The sequence below is a fragment of the Aulonocara sp. 'chitande type north' Nkhata Bay genome, linkage group LG22 (genome assembly GCF_057382095.1).
Source record: "Aulonocara sp. 'chitande type north' Nkhata Bay isolate Kocher_YH1m ecotype deep benthic linkage group LG22, A_spYH_male_GT1.1, whole genome shotgun sequence".
In the NCBI taxonomy this organism is placed as follows: domain Eukaryota; kingdom Metazoa; phylum Chordata; class Actinopteri; order Cichliformes; family Cichlidae; genus Aulonocara; species Aulonocara sp. 'chitande type north' Nkhata Bay.
Genome location: NC_141364.1, coordinates 28094014 through 28114509, shown reverse-complemented (window position 1 = coordinate 28114509; position 20496 = coordinate 28094014). Strand labels below are relative to the sequence as shown.

The following is a 20496-nucleotide window of genomic DNA, read 5'->3' as shown; positions in this document are numbered from 1 at the left end:
CTTTAATGTACATAAAAACCAGCTTCTTGTTTAAGTGAAAATAAATGGAAGGTTGTCTTTTTGCGCTAGTAATGTTGTGGAGTTGTATTTTGTCTCGCATCAATTATATCGTCGGTTATATCGTTATCGCAAATTTTCAAATATATATCGTGATAAATATTTTTGGCCATATCGCCCTGCTCTAAGCACAATGTATTTTGAATTGTACAAAAGTGCTGGATGTAGAACAAGTTCTTAAAATAAAAATCACATTTATATTTCTTAATTCTTTTAATTGACAGAAGGTTTCATAAAAGAAATTTAAAATTGATTAATTATTTCACAGTTCAGGCTTTTATATTTTTTTGTCCCTGTTAATATGTGACCCTGGCCGACACTTGCTTCGACGTGTGATTGGAAAGTTATTTGAATTTCACAAAAAGAGATGCCGTTCCATGCTTTATGTTTCATTTATGCTTCTGGAAGGGAAACAACTGCTAAACTGTAACTTCTATTCTAAAAGCCTGCTTGAAATGTATTGCAGTTTAAAATGAGTGAGAAGCAATCTGTGGAGAAGATTGTGAGGTGCAGGCCTTTCATTTATTTTCATGATTCAAAGCATTATTTCCAGTAATCTGTCATGCCAACAGTCTATTGAAATGTACACATTACTAAACACAGCTAATTTAACTAACAAAACTTGCTAGCTAATTTAGAATCCAGAGACTGTAAAGTTAAGAAAAAATGAAAACTTAAATACGATCACTAACCTGAGCTGACACAAGATTTTTGTTTACTATGTACTGAAGTAAAACATTACACTAAAGCAATGTCAATCTAAATGTTCGTTTTAACTAAGCATAGTAAGATTTGCTACAGACTCAATCATATTTAGGGTGAAATACATATTAATATAAAATAGTTACACACAAAATATTTAACAACCGCAAACAGTCAATTACTTTACTGGTTAAGATATTTCTTAGGTTTCATTAGAGCAACCCAAGAAACTACTTAGAAAACTACCTAAAAGCTCAGTCACATGAGAGTAAAAATGGGATGGCAACCTCCCTGCAATTAGGGACAAATTGCTGCCCAGAAATTGCATTGATTTTTTTCACATTCAGCAAACAATTGCAAGTAATTTCTGTGACCAAACGGTTGCCCAAAGCCTGAGCATGCGGCACCCTCAACTTCTGGGTAACCACTTTCGATTGCAAGGTGAGTGACAGTGCTACTTGCAGTGCCACTTGGACTGCCTTCTAATTTATAAAATCAGACAAACCAGTCTGAGCCAGTCTCTGCTGATCACTGCAACATTAAAATTGGGGACTCAACTTAACTGGTTGCCAGCTGTTTGTATTCTGGTCGCATTCCTATATAAAGGCAAAGTTGTGGAGCAACTGTCTGCACTTATGCCATTTTGCAGTTGTCCTGCAGCAAGTGTGTCATTCTTTGTGGAAGAGTTTCTGAAGTTCTCTCTCAACTGTATGAGCTTCTGAATGTATACAGTTAATGTGAATTTCTGTGTAGATTGCAACATGTTTGCAACAGATGCCAAATTATTACAGTTCACTGTTGTATTACAACAAACCAAATTGCATGTAATCAGCAATTTGTTCTCATTCAACTGCAAACCGACATGTCCTCATGCACCAAAGCTGCTCTGAAGATGTAGATCATGTGCCCGAGGAACCGTTTCAAAGGCAAAGAGATCACTGCAAACATTTTGCAGTAAGTTTGGTTGTGTTGTGGGCTGTTTTTGCTGGTGTGACTGTAGTATAACAGTTTGTGGTATCCCAACAGTATGCCCTTTTCTGTTCACTACCAATAATGCTTCCCTAACTGAGGTATATTTCTTAGTTATGATATTTTAGGAATTGTACAGTTGCTTTTGTATACATTTTGAGTACAAACTGTAGCTTTCTGCATTCAGCAGATAGGAAGAGTATAAGCGTCTACTGTATTCCAGTACTTCACCATAGGCCTTCATCAAATTCAAAGCTCTGACCTTGGACCACAGCCACCAAAGTAAAAGGTGATCCCTCATGATCAGACAGCTGCTGCCATTTCCTCCCACAAAAACAGAGTGGAGCAGCTCTTCTAATATATAGCCCCTGATAAAGGGAACTTCAGAATCCATCTCTCCATTCATCTTCACAGGCGGCTAAAGAGGTCACAGGACAAAGGCGAGGGAAACCTACCCTGCCCACCTCCACCAGCTTGGTGATCATGACAATGCTGAAGCAGTTCTCCTGCCAAACCATCCGCCAGAAATCGTAGATCATCTCTTGCTTGGGGCCTGTGGAGGAGGAGATACACAACAGAGTTACAAGTGGAAGAGTGGAAACAGGGAGGAAGAGGAAGAGAAGTTACAGAAGGAGAGAGGACGATATGGAAGGAAGAGAGATGATAATAAGTCAGAGAAAATAGCAGCAATAACCATCAATGTACAGGCAGTGTGTAATCCATGCCAGGGAATAGAGTAACAATGTGTCATTCTTGAACTATTGCCCGCTCTCTGTTCTAATACTACGGAGAAATGTCATTTCAATACACCCACAAATCCTCCGCCATTGTGCAAATAAGCTTCTGTGTTGCCTTTCCCAGGCACCAGTGGCTGACACAAATCACAGCTTCCAGGAGAAGATGACACTTTCATTGATTTCATTACACTGTTGTGTTAATAATATCACAAGGTCCTCCTTCATACTGACTTCTCTGTCAAACGCACTACATGTATTTCAGCGAACGAAGTATGGATTCATTTCAGCCCACACAGTTTGTCTAACAGAAATATCATCTTCTTTCATGTAACTGCTCTAAATGTCTTTGTATGCAAAAACATCCACATAGTAATTTTTCCTGTGTAAATCTGGGCCCGAGATCACAACTGAACCTCACAGACACTTAAATCATCAGGCTGATGATATTTGACATTTTCTGTACGAAATGAAGAGTCACTACTACTAAGCTATGACTGCATAATCAGATTCTTACACATCTTAGTCCTCTTTGCATGGAGCTTCACTGCTGTCCAGAAAATGTTACAAAACATGAGTGGGCCACACTTTGGCAGCGGTTAACAAAAAAACCACAAACTACACACTGCTTGAAATTCTCTTTAAAGCAGCAAATACATTTTTTTAAAAAAAAGCTACTGGAAATACCCTTAAAATGCAATTATTTCCTTGATAAAGTTGTCATGATCCTGGGCCATGTTGGCCCAGCATTCTTAGTTTCATGTATATTTGTATTTTGTTCCTTATTTGACTTCCCCTTGTGACTTTTACCCCCTGTGTGCCCCTCTGTGTATCTGTGAGCCCTCGTTTCCCCCCGTGTTTTATTCCATGTTTTCCCCCAGCCCGTTATGTCTGTGCTCTCCCCGTGCTCCCTCTCTCCTCCTGTCTGCGCCTCTGTGTACTTCCTGTTTTACTTTGACAGTCTCCCGTCAGTATGCGTCATGTTGTGTTGCTCCTGCCCTGTCTCGTTACGATTATCTGTGTCAGCTGTATACATATTATTAAGCTGTAATATGTGTACATACATATTAAGTACATATTATTCAAATCTTGAGATATATGTAGGAAAGAACAAGCACACACGAGGTGAAAAAAAATCCTCTCAAAGCTGGGACTAACACAAAAACTTCCACTGAGGCACATATGATAATGGACTTCAAGATTGTGTGTGATGCTCTTAACTTTGTACTACCCACTTTCTGCCGTGGCCAAACAAATTTCCCACGTGTGGGACTAACAAAGGTTTATCTTATATTATTTTATCTTCTCTAATATCTTATCTTATCTGACCTTCCAGTCTGTCCGTGCAAACTCACTGGCCACAGTTCACCAGTGTTTGTCTCAGCAGATTCACAGATTTACTGGGAAATAGAAATATAGATGCACTGTACGTGCGGGTGGTCAGAAATTAACTTTCTGTAATGTTCATATTGATTAAGCCTCCAAATCCTTTTAATAAACTCCTGCAAACGAATTCAAATATTCCCCTTTGACTGTGATCTCCAAACGTAGGTATGTCAGGTAGTTTCATGTCCTGACACTGAGATTAAAAAGAGCAGCCTGACTGTTTAAAGTCAACTGTGTGAGAAACAACAGTGTGTGATGTGAAAAAACATTGATTACTTAATCGCTTGCTTAGAATGCAATGTTCTGGTTGGAAGCCTTGGGTCCTGGTATTCCTGCAAGCATAATTCCATACAACCCTCCCACCTGAGCTCCACCCCCTGGATCAATGACTTGTCGGCAGCAGAACCCTCCCAGCAGAGCAATGTGCCCCTCACATAGTGGAGAAACTGCTGAGGTAGAGTTCAAGGAACACAGTGAAGTTTTTTCCACAAACTTCAAGAAGTCCAGTGACCCTTAAAGTTTATATCTGAAAGAGCTGAAACAATGAATGCTTGTACACACTGGCTACCAAAAAGGCACTTCAAAAGTCTGTCCTGCCAAAGGAAGAGAGAGGGCAGAGAGCTTCAGGTGTTTTTCTTTTTTTTTAATAACTCTAATTTGTGTAAAAATTAAATGAGAAAGGCAATACAGGGTTTCTGAGGCTTTGTGTTTCAACAGATAGATAAATAAATAAATAAATAAATAGAAAGAGATATAAAGCAGTTCTTGTTTTCACAGCTTTTATTTGCACAGTTGTGGAATCAAAAAGCATGCCTTTGACTACATGCCCCAGGGCAAACATGCAAAGACAACAGGAGGAGGAACAGCGTTACTTGCCTGTTAAAATCAGAGCATGACAAGAGCTCTGGCTTTCGTAACAGCCGTGTACTGGTCTGTATTGATTCCAGTCAACCCAAGGTGAGTCAGCTCCAGCCTGAGTACGTTTTAAAGTGCGCACGTGGGCAGCTACTTTAACCACTGTTTTTCCTCCTCCTTACGGGTTATTCATGGCTCGCCCCCCTGTTAGCGATTGCTGCAGTCTTATTTTATGTGTATTAGATATGCGAGATGATAATTTTTCAGCAGTAGGAGAAGCGCACTAATACATCACCAGAGGGAGGGGACAGTCAGGCGAGAGATGGATCATGTTTGATCCCAGCAGCTGGGTAAATCTGTATGCACGGCATAACTTACTGCCACTGTGGACTGGAGTTTGTGGAGTACACTTAGCATTTCTCCTCCCTGTCTGCCTCTCCTATCACCCGTCTCCTCCCGCTCCCCTGGACATAATAGTGAGCTAGCCCAAAGCACCTGCTGCAAGAGCTCAGCTGTCTTACGACTCATCTAAGATACAACAAATCAAACCCAACACATCGCCACAGCTGACCACCCGGGGCTCACGGCACACGTATGCACAGCATGATGCTAGGAGTGTGCAGAGTGTGAGGGGCAAATTGCAGCTTTAATGATGAGTCACTGTACGTACACTCTACAGCAGCGGTCCCCAACCTTTTTTGCGCCACGGACCGGTTTATGCCCGGCAATATTTTCACGGACCGGCCTTTAAGGTGTCGCGGATAAATACAACAAAATAAAACTAGTACCGGTACCGAAAAGACCCAGGAAAACCGAGTAAACGATAAAAACGATAACAAAATAATGCTGAAAACTGATAAAAACCCTGAAAACTATACATTTCACACCTGAGCCTCAACTCTCGCGGCCCGGTACCAAACGACTCACGGACCGGTCCGAGGCCCGGGGGTTGGGGACCGCTGCTCTGCAGTACATGAGTCTCACAGCTAAAGTAATGCTGTTACCTCCTCAACTATAACTTATTTCCATAGTGTTATTTATAATTTCAGCTACATATTAATGAATTGATTATGATCGTTGATGGCATTTTTTTAGTAGAAAAAGGCTTAAACATGAATTGAGCTGCGGTTTGGGGAAGGCCTCGGAGGGGACTGGCGGCAGTTCCCTATGTACTAATGAGAAGTGAATGAATTGATAAAGGGGAGGAAGGGTAGGGCCCAAAAACAAGAGCGAACAGCTTGTAGAATAAGGGGGGTAAGGGGGGGTGTCATATATAGATAAGAACCGGAAGGGGCGTGTTTGGAGGCGTGGTCCTGCTCCTGAAATTCAGATAGATTCAGATCTCCAAAAAATCAAATATATGGTAACTTAGGAACCCAAACTCATGAATATATTAGACTGCAATTGAAAACGGAGATAAAATAGACTTTCAGCAAACAGCAAATAAAGCAGCAACCTTCTGATCATTAAAGAGCAAATGTGTTTCAGAACTGAGTCCCCACTGAGTGATGCTGAAAGTGTCCAGGAAACAAAACTTTAAGACCTGCTTAAAAAAAAAAGTGTTGATGTCTATCGCTAATTTCTTTCTTCATGCCTTCATCACAACTCTATAGGAGAAGAGAAAAACAATAAGAAATTGTATTTTTATATAACAACCATTTAAATTGAATTATTGCTTGAAGTTATGCATGATTAAACTTAGTTCCACTAAGTTAATAGTGACACAGGCAATTATAGCAGCTAGTTTTCATTAAACTTATATTTAATATATTCAAAAAGTAATTTTCTCAACAAAAATATGTCTCGCTTTGTGCTGTAAGTTGCATTTAACAACTTACAATGTAAAGCGCTGATAAAGTCTGAGGTAAAGATAAAGTCTAAGGTTGTCAGACCTAAGGCTGGATATCAGAGAATAATCAGTTATTTTCCATTTTAAATTAATTAATTGAATTTGAGCATCAACTACAGAGTTTGGAGCTATTTTTTTATTTCTCCATCAATGACAACAGAAAAAAAAAGAATTTTAAAAGTGCATCATATTTGTGCGAGACTGGAAAGTCAAATTAACTCATGTTAGGTTAGAGCAGGGAAACAAATAAGAGCTGATCATAGTTTAATGGATTCAATTGAGCTTAATAATGTTTTTGAAAAAATGGCTCGATTATTCTTTTTACTGCTTTTTTCCACAATATAGAACAGTTATGTGTTAAACCAGTGTTGCAAAGATGCTCCGACAAACTAGTTTTATCTGTTGTGGCTCACTACTTGCAGAGCTGCAGTGCAAGTCAAGTCAAGGTGAAGACACAGAAACAGTTACAGGTAAGAGTGAGAGTCCTGATCTGTGTATGAGGCAGAGGGCGACACAACCTTATCTATGCGGGACAGAGTTTTGATAATATCCTGTACCAAAGTACATTTAATTCAATTTCAATTCAGTTTTATTTGTACAGTCCCAAATCACAACAACAGTTGCCTCATTACATCACTACTCTCTATTCTCTGGATCAACAGGAGTTGGTGGAAAATGTCCTTTTGTTAACATGTCAGGATTGTAACAGTCCTGACAGAACCATCCTTCTACTGAGCAGAAAACTCAGAGCAGAAAATATTTCCGAGTCCAAAATCGCTCCCAAAATGCTACGTAAAGACAGCTGTGTATTTACTGCCTTATAGACATTTATAACACTATAGGAGTGCCCAATTTTAGGGTACATTTATCAGGATTATTAATATTATTCTATAGTGTCTTCAAAAATTCTACATTGGAACAAAAAGTTCTTTCTAAGAATAATACAACATGTAGCTCCACATTTTTCAGCAGTCACGAAAAATCTCATTTTCTGGTCAACATTCAGTGAAATGTGAACTGTCCCGTATTCAGCACAGGGAGTGGTAAATGTGTGACTTTGGAGATGCTGTACATTTGACTTGGTTTAAAAAAGGAAAGCCCACTGAACTGGCTATGATTATATTTGGCAATTCCTGGGATTTTGTTGTGACATGATGCCCCTGTGAGGGGAATTGCAGTGAAAAACTCTGCATATTTGCATCTGTAAAGTGAAAGTGTTAAAGTAAAGGTGCTTATTGGTCTGCCCAGCTGTTTTAATAAACTCATAGTTGTTTTAAAAGATTTATTTTGGGGCATTTAGCTTTGATTTTACAGCAGGACAGTAGAGCAGACTTGAACGGAGGGAGAGTGGGTGAATGGACACACAGGAAATGAGCACGGAGCATTCATTTCCAAAATAAAGGAACTCCTCTGTCTCATTCTTCAATTCATTCTCATTTTGTGAACTGATTTTCAACCACATCTTAACCCAAAGTAAATTTTTACTTCTACTTGAAAGTCACACTGGCACCTCTTCCACCTCCCGCCTGCGCCCGTGTGTGCACGAAGAGCAAAACGTTAAAGAAAGAGAAGGAGAGAAATTTTCAGAGGTTACTTTTGAGAAGCGGCAGAACTGAGAGCAAAGTGAAAGATGGGAAGAAATCAGAGGGGGATTACAGAGTGAAAAACACATTCAGTGAATAAACAGGATCAGAGTCGGCAGAGAACAGAGAAAATGTCTTGCTCTCTCGCTCAGTGCATGTCTCTCTTTCATTCTGTCTCGCTCTGAGTGAGGGTGTGCCTGAGTGTGCCGCTTGGGAAATGCAGCCTATATAGTGAATCAAAACTACATCAGAGAGATGTTGTGCCACACATGCAGATGGCAGGGAGGAGAGAGACGGAAGCAGAACTTCAGACACAGCGACACTCAGCAGTTTACAGTGTCGGCTGACTGACGGGTACAGTCGGCTGCTCCGAGAGCGTTTCTCACAGATGGAGGAAAAGGCTTGTTTGTGGTGGAAATCCAGATGTGAACGTGATGCAACACGGGCTCCTTGTTGTTTACACATTATTAATTCAGCTAACTCATTTTCATATTGTCAGCTGGGCTGCTGTTGTGCAAAGTGCGCTGCAAACAATCTGAAATACCAGCGGTGACACACTGCTGCTGGGTTTCGTGCCGTACACTCACCTTGAGTGGCAATGAAGTGGTTTGATCGCTGGTAGCCCTGTGGGACAGAGAGTGGAGATAAGAAAAAACGAAATCAGACAGAGGGTTAATAATTACAGGGATACATGATAACGTGAACTCTGGGACCAGCTCGGGCCTTGGTGGGACGCGGTATGCTCCACCTTTGACTGAAGATCTTTCTGAGAACTAATCTGTATGTGTGTGTTTGACCAGCCAAAGATTCTTTGGACTGTTTTTGGGCCCTAGCTCTGGGTGAAGAATCTCACTTGAATTATAATGCAGGAAGAAATGGCATTAATTCAAGTTTCTCTCTGCCTGTCTCCGAGCCAGGTCATTCATTCCAGAGCAAGGGAGCTGCATTTCAAAGGCAGCCTAGTGTGTGCTGCTTTGCATGCAGCCTGGGCTGCTGATCAAAGGTAGATTGACAAGTGAGCGATCTTCAGCTCTGGGAGTAATTCTACCTGAGTGACACTGACTGATCTGGCTGTCTCCTTTCTGCTCTGCTTGGCATTAGTGCAGTTATGATACAGTGTGCACGGCCTGGAAGGCTATTAGTGGCGTTCTGGCCCTCCACCAGGCAAAGACCTGTGTGCTGAATGCAAAGTAGTCGAGCATGATAGATCCCCAGAATTAAGATTAGTGCGCTCTCTCATGAATCGCAGGTAAAGTGATTGCAGCCGCTGTATTCAGTAAACATTTGTAAAAATACTGTACAGACACACACAGAGCGCAGTCCCTGTAGCCCCTCGAGCTCATGTACATGTATGCACTACTGAGCAAGCAGGAACACAAATTACATTCCATAACTGTCATGCTGGAGAGCAATGCCGAGATGGATGGTCATCGCTACGAAAGACTGCAGCGAACCCATTCCCATGAGCCTCTGTTGCCGAGTTTCCCCTGAGCTGACCGGTTTCCTGTCTGTCACCTTGGCAACCACAGTTTCCAACAGCAGGCAAGCAGAAAAACACGAAGCGATGTGAATTCACAATGGATTGAAAAGAAAAAGTAAAGACATGCAGACGTGGAACGCGTATCAATTCCATCACAATAAGACGAAAAAACGATTCTCAGTTTGTTTTGCTTTGACAAATTTGGCTCGTTCCAACTACAACCTGTGACAAGGAAAACCAGGCCTTCGTGAAATGAACTCATATTCATCATGCATCTCAGAACTGCATATCAGAATCCCGTAGGAACTTTAATCATCCTCGCTGATAGCAGTCAAGGACGTCAGAGACATTTTTGTGTCCTCCTTGCAAAACAGTGAGAATAAGCAATTCAGCCGAGAACCACGGCCTGCATTTGTAAAGCAGTTGCATGAGAAACAAAATAACAGCGGGTGTACGACGAGCTACTTAATCATAAAAAAAAGGCTAAGTATATATTTTAGCAAATCTTACTCATATTATATTCAATACTTTGCTATTGTATTTTAGATTCTAGGGGACACAAATTATTCCTGTTTGAAAGAAAACCAGAGAGAAACATCCTGTGGAGTTCTTTGTGTAAATGGAACAATTACAGTACATCCCACTCAAAAGCTGCTACAAGATGTTTGCACCAATCTTATTATTATCTTAAAAAAAGAAACAGCTCCTAATATGTACACTCCCGTTAAAATCATTTTCCTCATGCAAAAATCTATTTCTTTTTACTCGAATCATGTAGGCAGCAGCAAAATGTGAATCGCTTTGTTGGAAGTCATCTCCTACTGTTGCATGTGTGTCCTGCTCTCAGTAGTACTTCGAACAGCAAAACAGCATCTGCCCATCAATTCATGCAGAGCTTTCATACATGGTTGAAAATTTGGACAGAACTGCCCTTATTAACTGCAGACTATCATAACATTGATGATATATGACTGAATTTCGGGGTGAGGAGTCTAAAATTGGATCAAACTATAATGTTGCCCATCTGTTCTATCTGTCCTGACTCCACTGAAGTATCTTCTCCACTGCAATAAATTCTCTAAATAAATACTTTAAAAAGCAGTTCTCTGCTGCTTTCAGGTAAAAACTGCCTGCAAAATGTAATTCAGATAAGTTCTCGTCACCACTTCAGCGAACTCATTGTTCTGTCAGCGTTTGATTTGACAGACGTGTCATTTAGCGTTTTGATTTCTGAAGACGTGCAGCTTCAGATGCTTTTGTAGCTATACTTCAGGTATAGTTCAGGAAGTAAACTGTTTGCTTATTGCCATGAAATAGATTTGACATTTAGCTAATATGGATGATTTAAGACTACTTGACACAACACACACAACTGTCAAATAACATTTTCACATCTTTAATTACAATATTCATCTTTTTTCTTCTCCTGTGTGATTAATTAACCCAAAGATGACCTGCTGTGATATGAAACAAGGTCGCAGCAGTCAGATATCGTAAATTAACAAAAGTCTGAGATTTTATATAGAAACGGGTCAGAGCCCAGAGCCAGACAGCCCGCGAGGCTGCGACAGCAGAGATGCATCAAGCTCAGCTGTTTCATCAACATGTGCATATCTATGACAGGCAGTTAGAAAGCTTGTTATTTTGGTGTGCTTTTGTGGCTTACTACCAGGTTAGCTTTTAGTCGAGCCGACGATGACATGTATTTTGTGAAGATAATTGTGTTTTTTTGTTTTCTAGTGTGATCTTGCACCTACTATCTTACGCTGAGATGCCTGATAAATATGGGCTCTCATACCACTGGAAAAGCAGGGTTTTCTTTACTTTTCACTGTCACTGTATATATTTACAATGCCTCCTGTCATACTGTGTGTGTATAAACATGAGCTTTGACCTCGTCTTTTTTCCTCTGTAGTATTCTATCAGCCATTTTATACAAAAAAACTGAGACTGATGTTAAGCAAAAACTCCAGGTGAGCATTTGACTATGGATGAGACTGCTACGGTCAGTTTGGGAGAAAAAAGTTAAAACTCAGAGGAACAGTGAGGGCTAAAAGTGGAAAGGCTCAGCAGCTCAGAGAGGAAAAGCAAAGGAGGATCTGCCAGAAAAGAAGAAGAAAAGCCGTGGAGGGCTGGCAGGGAGAGCCAGAGGAGGCGGCATGAAAAGAAGAAGATGGAAAGCAGAAGAGAAGCAAGATACTTACTTCCCTGTTTATCCGAATCTAAGAGATGCCAAAAGGTTGAAAACAAGGGAGGGTGGGGAACAGAGAGAGATATAGAAGGAAAGTAGGGGAGGAAATAAGAGCTAGTTAATGTGATTAAAGACCAGAAGAAAAGGGTTATGAAATGGTTAGAAAGCAGTTTGCACTGGAAACCTGTGGAGAGAATAATGTCCAGAAATCTTTCATTTCCATGTTTTTGCGATAAAGGCCAACTCTTGTTATATAGCAACCGCAGTCCTTTAGTCATTTGTCTTGCAGGAAGAGAATGGGAAGTTCAATCATATGTCTTTACTTAGATTGTTAAAGACGGGCAAAAAAGATAAAAGAGTGCAGCAGCAGGTCATCATCCGAGAGCAGTAAAAACCCAGCATTATCCATGCTCTTAATAGCATCAATGACACTTTAATAGGTTCTGCAGAGAAGGAGGGAACATGGTGCCTTAGGAACTACACAATGTTACTCAATACATGCTATGAATTGTTCATAAAATTGCAGTGAATTTAGAGATTCCATAGAAGTTATGTCCAGTCTGGATAAATTCTTATTTAAAATTTGTGTGAGAAAACAAATGAAGAGGGTGGAGTGGTATATATACCATAACCACAGTTTTGCCTTAAATTAATAAAATTGTGTTGACTTTTTGACAGTCTAACGTAACAAAGATACCAGGTTTTTTAAGGCAGAAAATAGTTTCTGTGTTAATTTTATGGTGAACTAAGCTGAGATCTGGGAACACAGAGACACTGCAAAAAAAGTTTGAGCAACAAAACTAGTCTGAAAGTCACAGTTTATAATAAAACTAAGCATTTGGCCAAAATAATCTTTACAGGTTAAAAATATCATTTTGATTAAAGGGCTTGTGCATACTGGTGGATTAACCATTGCAGAAATATTAAATAATAGTAATTACCAATATTATTAATTTTGGGCAACTGTTCCATAAACCGTACATTGGATGGTGGTTTTAATACATTTGCTAAACACTGCATGTACTGTGTTACTATTTGCAGCTTTATTGCAAATCGAGAAAGCCAAAAACTAAATTACATTCTAAATGCAGCTGAAAGTTGAATAAACTAAGCTGATGAAACTGGAATTGTTCTTTAATGGTGCTTTGAGTACCATGCAAAATAATCTTGGTCAGATTGCCTTCCCCAGGTGACACACAATGACAAGCGAGACAATGATAAATATGGTATATTGAGCTTTTTGCTAAACCAGAATTTTATCTCGAGCTTTTTGATTGGTTTGCTCAGTCATTCTCAAACTTCCATTTAATCGAAAGCGACCAACTGTAACTGGCATCACTTCCCGAGTGCCTAACAGAATATCAAAGTCCGCTGAAATTTAATTGCATCTTTTGGAGTTACATCTGTCAGCCTAGATGGCAAAAACAAGGTTCATCTAAAGATTTTACAAAATAATGTCATGTCTTGCTACCCCTGCAAAATGAAAGACATGCAAATGTGCACGTGAATGAGTGAGAAGACTACTAAACTTTTCAGTTTAACCTTTAAAAAAAGCAATGTTCCATTATTCCAGCCTTGGCCTCCTCCATGAATCATTTGGAATCATTTCACTGCAGTATTTTGAGCCAAGGGTCTTGGCATGACATGCAAGTGGTGCTGTAGCCTGCACAGTTAATGGCACAAAGGTCCTTGGAGCACTCGTTCTAATGGAGCCATCATGGAGCACTAAAGGGGATGAAGTGGCCACACACAGTTCTACCCGACGGGACTCGCGTATGCTGAGTCAGGCGACCACAACCACAAATCTGCCCCTTACGTTTTCTTTTGTTCACAAAACAATTGCTAAAACAAAGGGTGCGACAGAGCAATCAGCCTATTATACGGGCTCATATTAAACCTGAGATTAATACTTCAGCAGACTACATGAAGGGAAGACTGTGGAGAGCTTTTTCAGAGTCCCCTTGAAGTGACCCTTCTATTTATGAGTGAGCGGCAGAGCTCACAGCCTGACCTGCGCTGAAGGAAAAGTCCTTCAGACACTGTTGCTCCATCTAATGCAAAGCTGCAGAGATTGCATCTCAAGGGAGAGCAAACTGCTGCTGGGACTGGAGAGGCTCCCTGAGACACTCATTCGAGCTGAACTGTAGGTGAGATCACAAAATCTGAAAGTATATGAAAGGATCAACTGAGTTATATTGGGTCCAATTTCAATGCTCAATATTGCCTTACAAAAGCACTTGGGCAAGGCCTGCTGCTCAGAGCTTATAGGCTCTTGCTGGAACTTTAGAGATATAGCGATAAAATCTCATTTCAAAGCCTACATGTACTAACACACATAGATATTATGGTACGCTGTGGATGTAGTCATTAAATGATAGTTCGGATTTAGCTGACAGCATGGGGAGGTGACTGCTGGTCAAGCGCCAGGTTAACAAAAACAATAAAAGACAACTAATATGAGCTCTTAAGGCAGAGCTGTATGATCAGCAAGGCCAGAGATGTGGGAGTATGAGGTGACGCAGAAGGAAAAATAAAAGTAAAGGTAACTTACGTCTATGTAGTTGGCATTGACATAATCGGAGCTGGGATCTGCAAGGAGGGAGTGGAGCTTGACTCGATGACGGTCATCTACAACGCATAAAACATCACTTATCAGTATGTAGAGGTATTTGCATCCAGTATATATATAAGTATTTTAGTGTTTGATTATTATCTCAGTCTGTCCATTTCCAAAATACTAGAGTACTGATTCTCCACCTGAAGGAAGGGAGGGTGTTTATTGGTTCGTCTGACTGTCTGTTTGCATGTTTGCTAGCAGCCTAACATCCAGAGTTTTTGTCATTTCCAAAGTTAGTGTGATGGTAGAAACCAAATTCAAGTCAAAGGTCGAGATCACACCAAATGTGAAAATCAGTAAAAACTTTATATTACCCACATTTTTTTATGGATCACCTTCAAACTTCAGAGCAATATACCAGGCCTTGGGAGGCATGAGTCTGTAGGCTGGGTAAGCATTTGACCTTGACCTTCATTGTTAGCACTCAAGGTCAAAGGTGACCTTCAAAAAAAAATGTCAAGAAACTATATCTGGTAATATACCATATCAAAGGGCACGGAGAGAGCTGTAGAACAAACTTATTTTCAGTATGATCCCCTATGAGCCAGTAACACCATAGCAAGCTGACGTCATCATGTTCTAAATTTGAGCATTCCTTGCTTGTTATTCATAGTACATTCATCCTTTTTGAACAATGATTTATACAATTAATAAACTGTCAGGGTTCAGATTTACCTTTGCTGGGTCAAACAAGCCACTGGTGTTGGGTATCGGTTAGCTAATAATAAAGGTATTAATAACTTTATTTCTATAGCATTTTTAAAACACACAGTTACAGTTAAGCGAGCATATTCTTACATCCAAACACATGGCCTAATTCATTCCTGCCTACACACCTGTACACACATATTAGAAGAACAAAAGACCAACAAATAATGCGTGAAAGATTAAGAGAAGCCAAACTATAGATATAGGGCGTCAGCAGTCAACAGCCAACCGAGCCTGAGTCGAAGAGAAGCTGGAGAGGCCGCCTACAATTATAAGCTCTCAGTAGCTCAGCTATATATATGCAGGACTCTGGCCATGTAGGGCACAGACATTTGGACAAATATTAAACAGTTAAAGATTAATAACTGATTCAACAACAACAGTGGTAATTACTGTTTTAGGACCGATTGATGATCAAATGCTCTGCATATATTTTTCTGGACTACTTTCCCATTCCCCATGATTACATTTGCATTGCCTGGTAATATATTTTGACTCATCTGCCATAGTGAGATAGAGATGCTGCTGCTGTGCTCACAGTGAGTCGCTGTGTACTCTTTCTTTCACAAAGAGGAACAATATGCAGTATGCCTCCTTTACCTGAACTATTGTTTTAACAGAACTAAACTCTACCACTAAAGCAATGGTTTACCTGGATCAGGCGGATTCTGAAAACGATTGAAAAATAACAGAGAAGGATTAGGAGGAAAAGCAAAAGCAGTCGTGACTCCTGCAGATTGCAGTTTCCTCCATTGAAAAGCTTTATGACACAAAAGTAATTTCTGACACTTTTGTATAAGGGCTCTGAAAAATACAATAAGTAAGGCATTTAGTATTCCTCCTATAGAGGCAAACATTTCAAAAACATCATTAAACCCACGGTTAAACAATCAATTTTAATTAATCATACCTTAATCACATATTTAACAAGAATCAACAGCCATTCCATTGGGAGTAAAAGCAATTACTGGGCACCTCTGGCTCACAGGATACAGGCAGTGGCATTGTAAAATGGTGATTTACTTTACAGTGTGCATATAAAAAGAAATGGTAAGGTATGCTGTAACTTACAGTAAGGAAAAAAAGTGGAACACACCCAAGCCACGGCGCAAACACAACTCAACACATGGCTCAGTACACAAATACTCACGGCTTAGCAGGCTATCGTGCCTCCCTTTGGTCTTGTCCTTCTTTTTTGTGACATCCCAGCCGTCGAAAAAACTCTGCAGATTAAAGAGAACCAAAAAGTTTTCAGAAACAGAAACAACAGGCAGGGACGATGCGTCTTTTGTGCTTCTTGACACTCAGAATGGGAACAACTTTGCTAATGCACTCCAAAGTGTTACCCTAAGGTCGTCTTAGTAGCTTCAGTGTTATAGCATCTTGCCAAGTCATCAAGAGACATCTGCCACAACATAGCGGGGAGCGACTGAGGCTGAGAGACGACATGCAGACGGCGCTGAGAGATGGCTGCGGCCTTGGAAAGGAGAAGGTGGCCCTCTGCAGTCATTCTCAATCTGAACACAGTGTGGGACTCGCTGCTTGCAGAAGCGGTTGCTATATAATACCTCGGTGTTAAACTGCCAAACTTGTGACAGCTGTTTATGACACCCATCGACTAAATCTGTTGGTGCAGTGAGATGAGTCATTGAATCTGAATCAATACTATAAGCGAGCAAGATGAAAAAAAATAAATAAATAAAGCATGGGCCTGACATAAGTGGTGTCGTATTCTTTTGCAGTTTAAAAACCAGCCTGATCTCTCTGCTGTATCGGTGGGCACATCCAGGCTCTCATACTGAGGCACGCTGTCGCTCGTCTACAGCAGACCAATCTCTCCCGGGCAACGGGTGTTGAATTGGTACCACCTGACATCCGAGGCGAGCAGGAGAAGGAAAGATAATCGGAGGATTATATCAGTCACTGACATCAGCGCTGGTAATGCCTGATTTAATCCTGCTTAACAAACCTGTATTTGTCCAAAACTCCTTGTCGATTTTGGAAACAACATTCTGTTGACCTTCGTGGAGATTTATTCATTTCTGAAAGTATTCGTTTGGGACATTAAGGATTCTGGACTAAAGAAAAAAAAAAGATAATGCTCGGAAATGCCATTATATCAGTTTTCACTGACTCTGCCAGCGCAACAAGCGCAAATGACTCTAATCTTCCATGTAATTTTCAATAAAATATATATTTTGAAAAACTGCAAAAAGACATTAAAGGACAGACTTGGGATTAAACCTCCTGTTACTAACCCATAATCTCATGGCACTGTATGGCAACTACGTGGGAAATGGGAGCCTTTCTTCCTTGAAAGTAGTTTCCCCTGACTATATGAGTTCTGGAAATAAACTGAAAAGTTCCTTCAAAATGGAAACATTTTGGGTTTCCACGTTAAAAACCAATAAACCTCCAACAGTGAAAGATAAGTGAGACATCCTGCTGCAGTATTTCTTTCATCTTCTGATTCTCATATGAGTTTACTTTATCTCCAGTAGTTAGAAGTTCCTGTCAAAACTTTTGGCAATATTTAATGTACATTTATTTGGGTATATATGATGACAGGAAAGTGAAGGGTGAGAGTGGGTGGATGGCTTGATGTAAATGATGAACTCAAACCCAGGCCTCTGCAAACAGCCTTTAGCACCGAGCGTACCATATGACACACAAGTATACAAGATTAATCCATACTTGTTGTTTAAGATTGAACAACTAAGTATGTTTGTGTCATTTTAGATTAATCATGAATAGTTTTTAAATATTAGATGGGGGATAAAACAATGACCTGTCAAACAGAATTATTCTCACTGTATCTTTAGTTTTTTTCTTTTTTTTACTTATCTGTACGTAGGACACACACTCTTTGTTCCACCTATGGAGTTATTCTATTTATTTATTTACCTGTAATCCTGACACTTTGAATTTCCTTGAAATGGAACTACAGCCGTGAAAGTTTTCACAGGACTTTCTGCAGTCTAAACAACTAAGTTCACCCAAAGATGCAATAGCTTGTAGTGCCACCTTTAGCAACAGAACTTGAAGTAACTGTTTTTGTATGGCTTTATCAGTCTCTCACATTGTGAGCAGAGGTCGCTGAGGTTTGCGGGCCTTCATTTAATATATACAGCTCTCTCAGGTTCACTAGTCTTCCAAGAGATAACAAAATGACACAACATCACTTTTAAGTAGCCACATCCTGGTGAAGGGGCAGAGGTTCTATCCTCTAGTGTATTCACTGACTCTTGCTCCAGATGTTGACTTTCACAACACATACTGTACCCCACCTACCCCAGGGCCTGACTCATTCATAACCCCCCCACAATGCCTTGCAACATGTCTGATCAATGGCAGCAGCAGTGTGACCCTGTGGGAAATAAGGGTTATGAAGTCTGACAGCAGAGTGCAGGCTGATCCCCTTCATCTTGTTTATTTCTCCAGGCGATGAGGAGCCAGACTGAGGAGTGAAAAAGCAACCCATATATTGATTTTGGAGGAGGGGGGGGGGATTTGTTGGCCCCTCAGGTGATAGCTTAATGAATTGAAAAAGTGCATCTGGCTTCCTGCAGCTGTAGGTGCAGATAAAAAAAATTCCTATCACGACTGGATGATGTTGAGAATTTTATATTATATTAACCAGAACTCTGAGTGGCGTAACTTTGGAAATAGTAATTAGTGCTCTTATAAGAAGAATGTTCAGTATATATGCATTAACTCTGTAATGCAAATGAAGTCAAAAACATATTTTACTGCTCATGCTCATGAATATTCAAGACCCCTTTTAAAATGCTTCAAAACAGACAGCACTGGTCTGGAATATTATACAGATGGGTCTGTACACTGTAACATATTGGGAATTTTGACTTGATGCTATCTGACAAATGATTCACCTATTTTTTCAGCTACAAAGAAATAAATGAAATTTCACGGGTATGAGGCCCTTAGGTGTAATGTTCTTTAAAGAGGTGTGTTGACCAGTGACTTTTGCTCTGTGCAGGTTCTTCAACTTCAAGCTAACAAAATCAATTTGTCATGGAACTGGCTTTGTATACTAGAAGTTGACAGCAAACCAATAAAACAAATACAGAAGCATAATATGATTCAACACTTTGAAAGACTGTAACTTTGTCAAATCAAAAAAGAAAAAACCAAACAAAAACAGCCAAGACCAAAGGTACATATGGCTTGGCAGCTAGCACCAGGACTAGCGACAGGTTACAGCAAACGGTAGCTAGAGAGCATCTGGCAAAAATAGCTCAACTAATTAAAACAAACAAAAAAAACACAAACTTGAATACAGAACTGAGTAGTTTGGAACTAATTTAATAGAGTAATAATTAGATGTAAAGTAATAATTAGATGCATGAGAGCAAACTAATGATTGGGCTAGCTAGCAGTAGAAATTTTCTAGCTAGTAGAATAAATAATCAAAACTACATAAGTAATTTCTAACGTCTGAATAAACCATTGAATTTGATAGCTAATTTTCTAGAATATAAGATAAACTCTTAAAATACCTGTCAAAAATGATCAACATTTTACTTACTTCAAAAGTGAACTACAACATTTTCCATGTCTTGCTAGTAGGCCCATTTTGTGAACTTGTCAAGTCCTTGACCAAACATAATACTAAAGTCTTATAGGTAAAGATGACAGCAAACCAGACATGAATATCAGACTACGACAAACACAGGCAATGTCATTGCCCCCCCAAGAAAAACCCCTAACTTTAGGCTAGTTGGCTAATAGTCACAGAATTTTGCATTAACATTTCATTTACAAATTTCGTGGTAGGACTTCCCCTCTAGTTACATAAAAAAGTCTTGTGCTACCCCTCATTCTTACATTGCTTTTTGGGGGACAACCCTCTTCTTTGATCTTTTGTGTCTATAAGGCCGATCCATAACTGATAGAGTTCCAATCTTTGTTTTTTTATCCAGTGACTTTTACTCCATTGGGATGAATATCATACTGAAAGATGAAGCCAATCAAATGCTTTCCAGATGGTATTACCATGGTAGATCAAAATCTGACAGTATTTTTTGGCAATTTTAATTCCATTAATTTTGACAAGGTCCCCAACACCTCGGCTCAAATGCAGCCAAAAAACATGACTGCGTCGCCACCATGTTTTACAGACGGTTGTTGACACTCACTGTTGCACCTTATTCCTGACATTTCCATATATACTGACAACAATTTTATCTCAAAATGTCACTTTTGGATTCATCATCGAATTGTTGCCACTGATTTTCAGTCAAGTTCTTGTGTAATGTGCCAATCTAACAGGACTGAATATAAAAAAGCCAAAGTCCAAAGAAAAACTTTGAAAGACCTTGAGAAACCCGGAAGAACCACAAGATCA

The 20496-nt window shown here is 39.9% G+C and overlaps 1 protein-coding gene across 4 annotated transcripts in view; it reads right to left on the bottom strand.

The window, feature by feature from the left end:
* The window catches only part of LOC147304384 (receptor-type tyrosine-protein phosphatase U-like), a 273746-nt gene that overhangs the window by 27502 nt on the left and 225748 nt on the right, over window positions 1-20496 (bottom strand). For 2 of the 4 annotated variants that reach the window (XM_086279852.1, XM_086279854.1), the window contains 5 exons: window positions 16282-16354; window positions 14358-14434; window positions 11820-11837; window positions 8723-8759; window positions 2184-2281 (listed from right to left, as the gene is read on the bottom strand). In XM_086279852.1, coding sequence (XP_086135978.1) covers window positions 2184-2281; window positions 8723-8759; window positions 11820-11837; window positions 14358-14434; window positions 16282-16354 — 303 coding nt within the window. The remainder of the gene's footprint in view (window positions 1-2183; window positions 2282-8722; window positions 8760-11819; window positions 11838-14357; window positions 14435-16281; window positions 16355-20496) is intronic. The other 2 variants (XM_086279853.1, XM_086279855.1) reach the window with 1 other exon arrangement.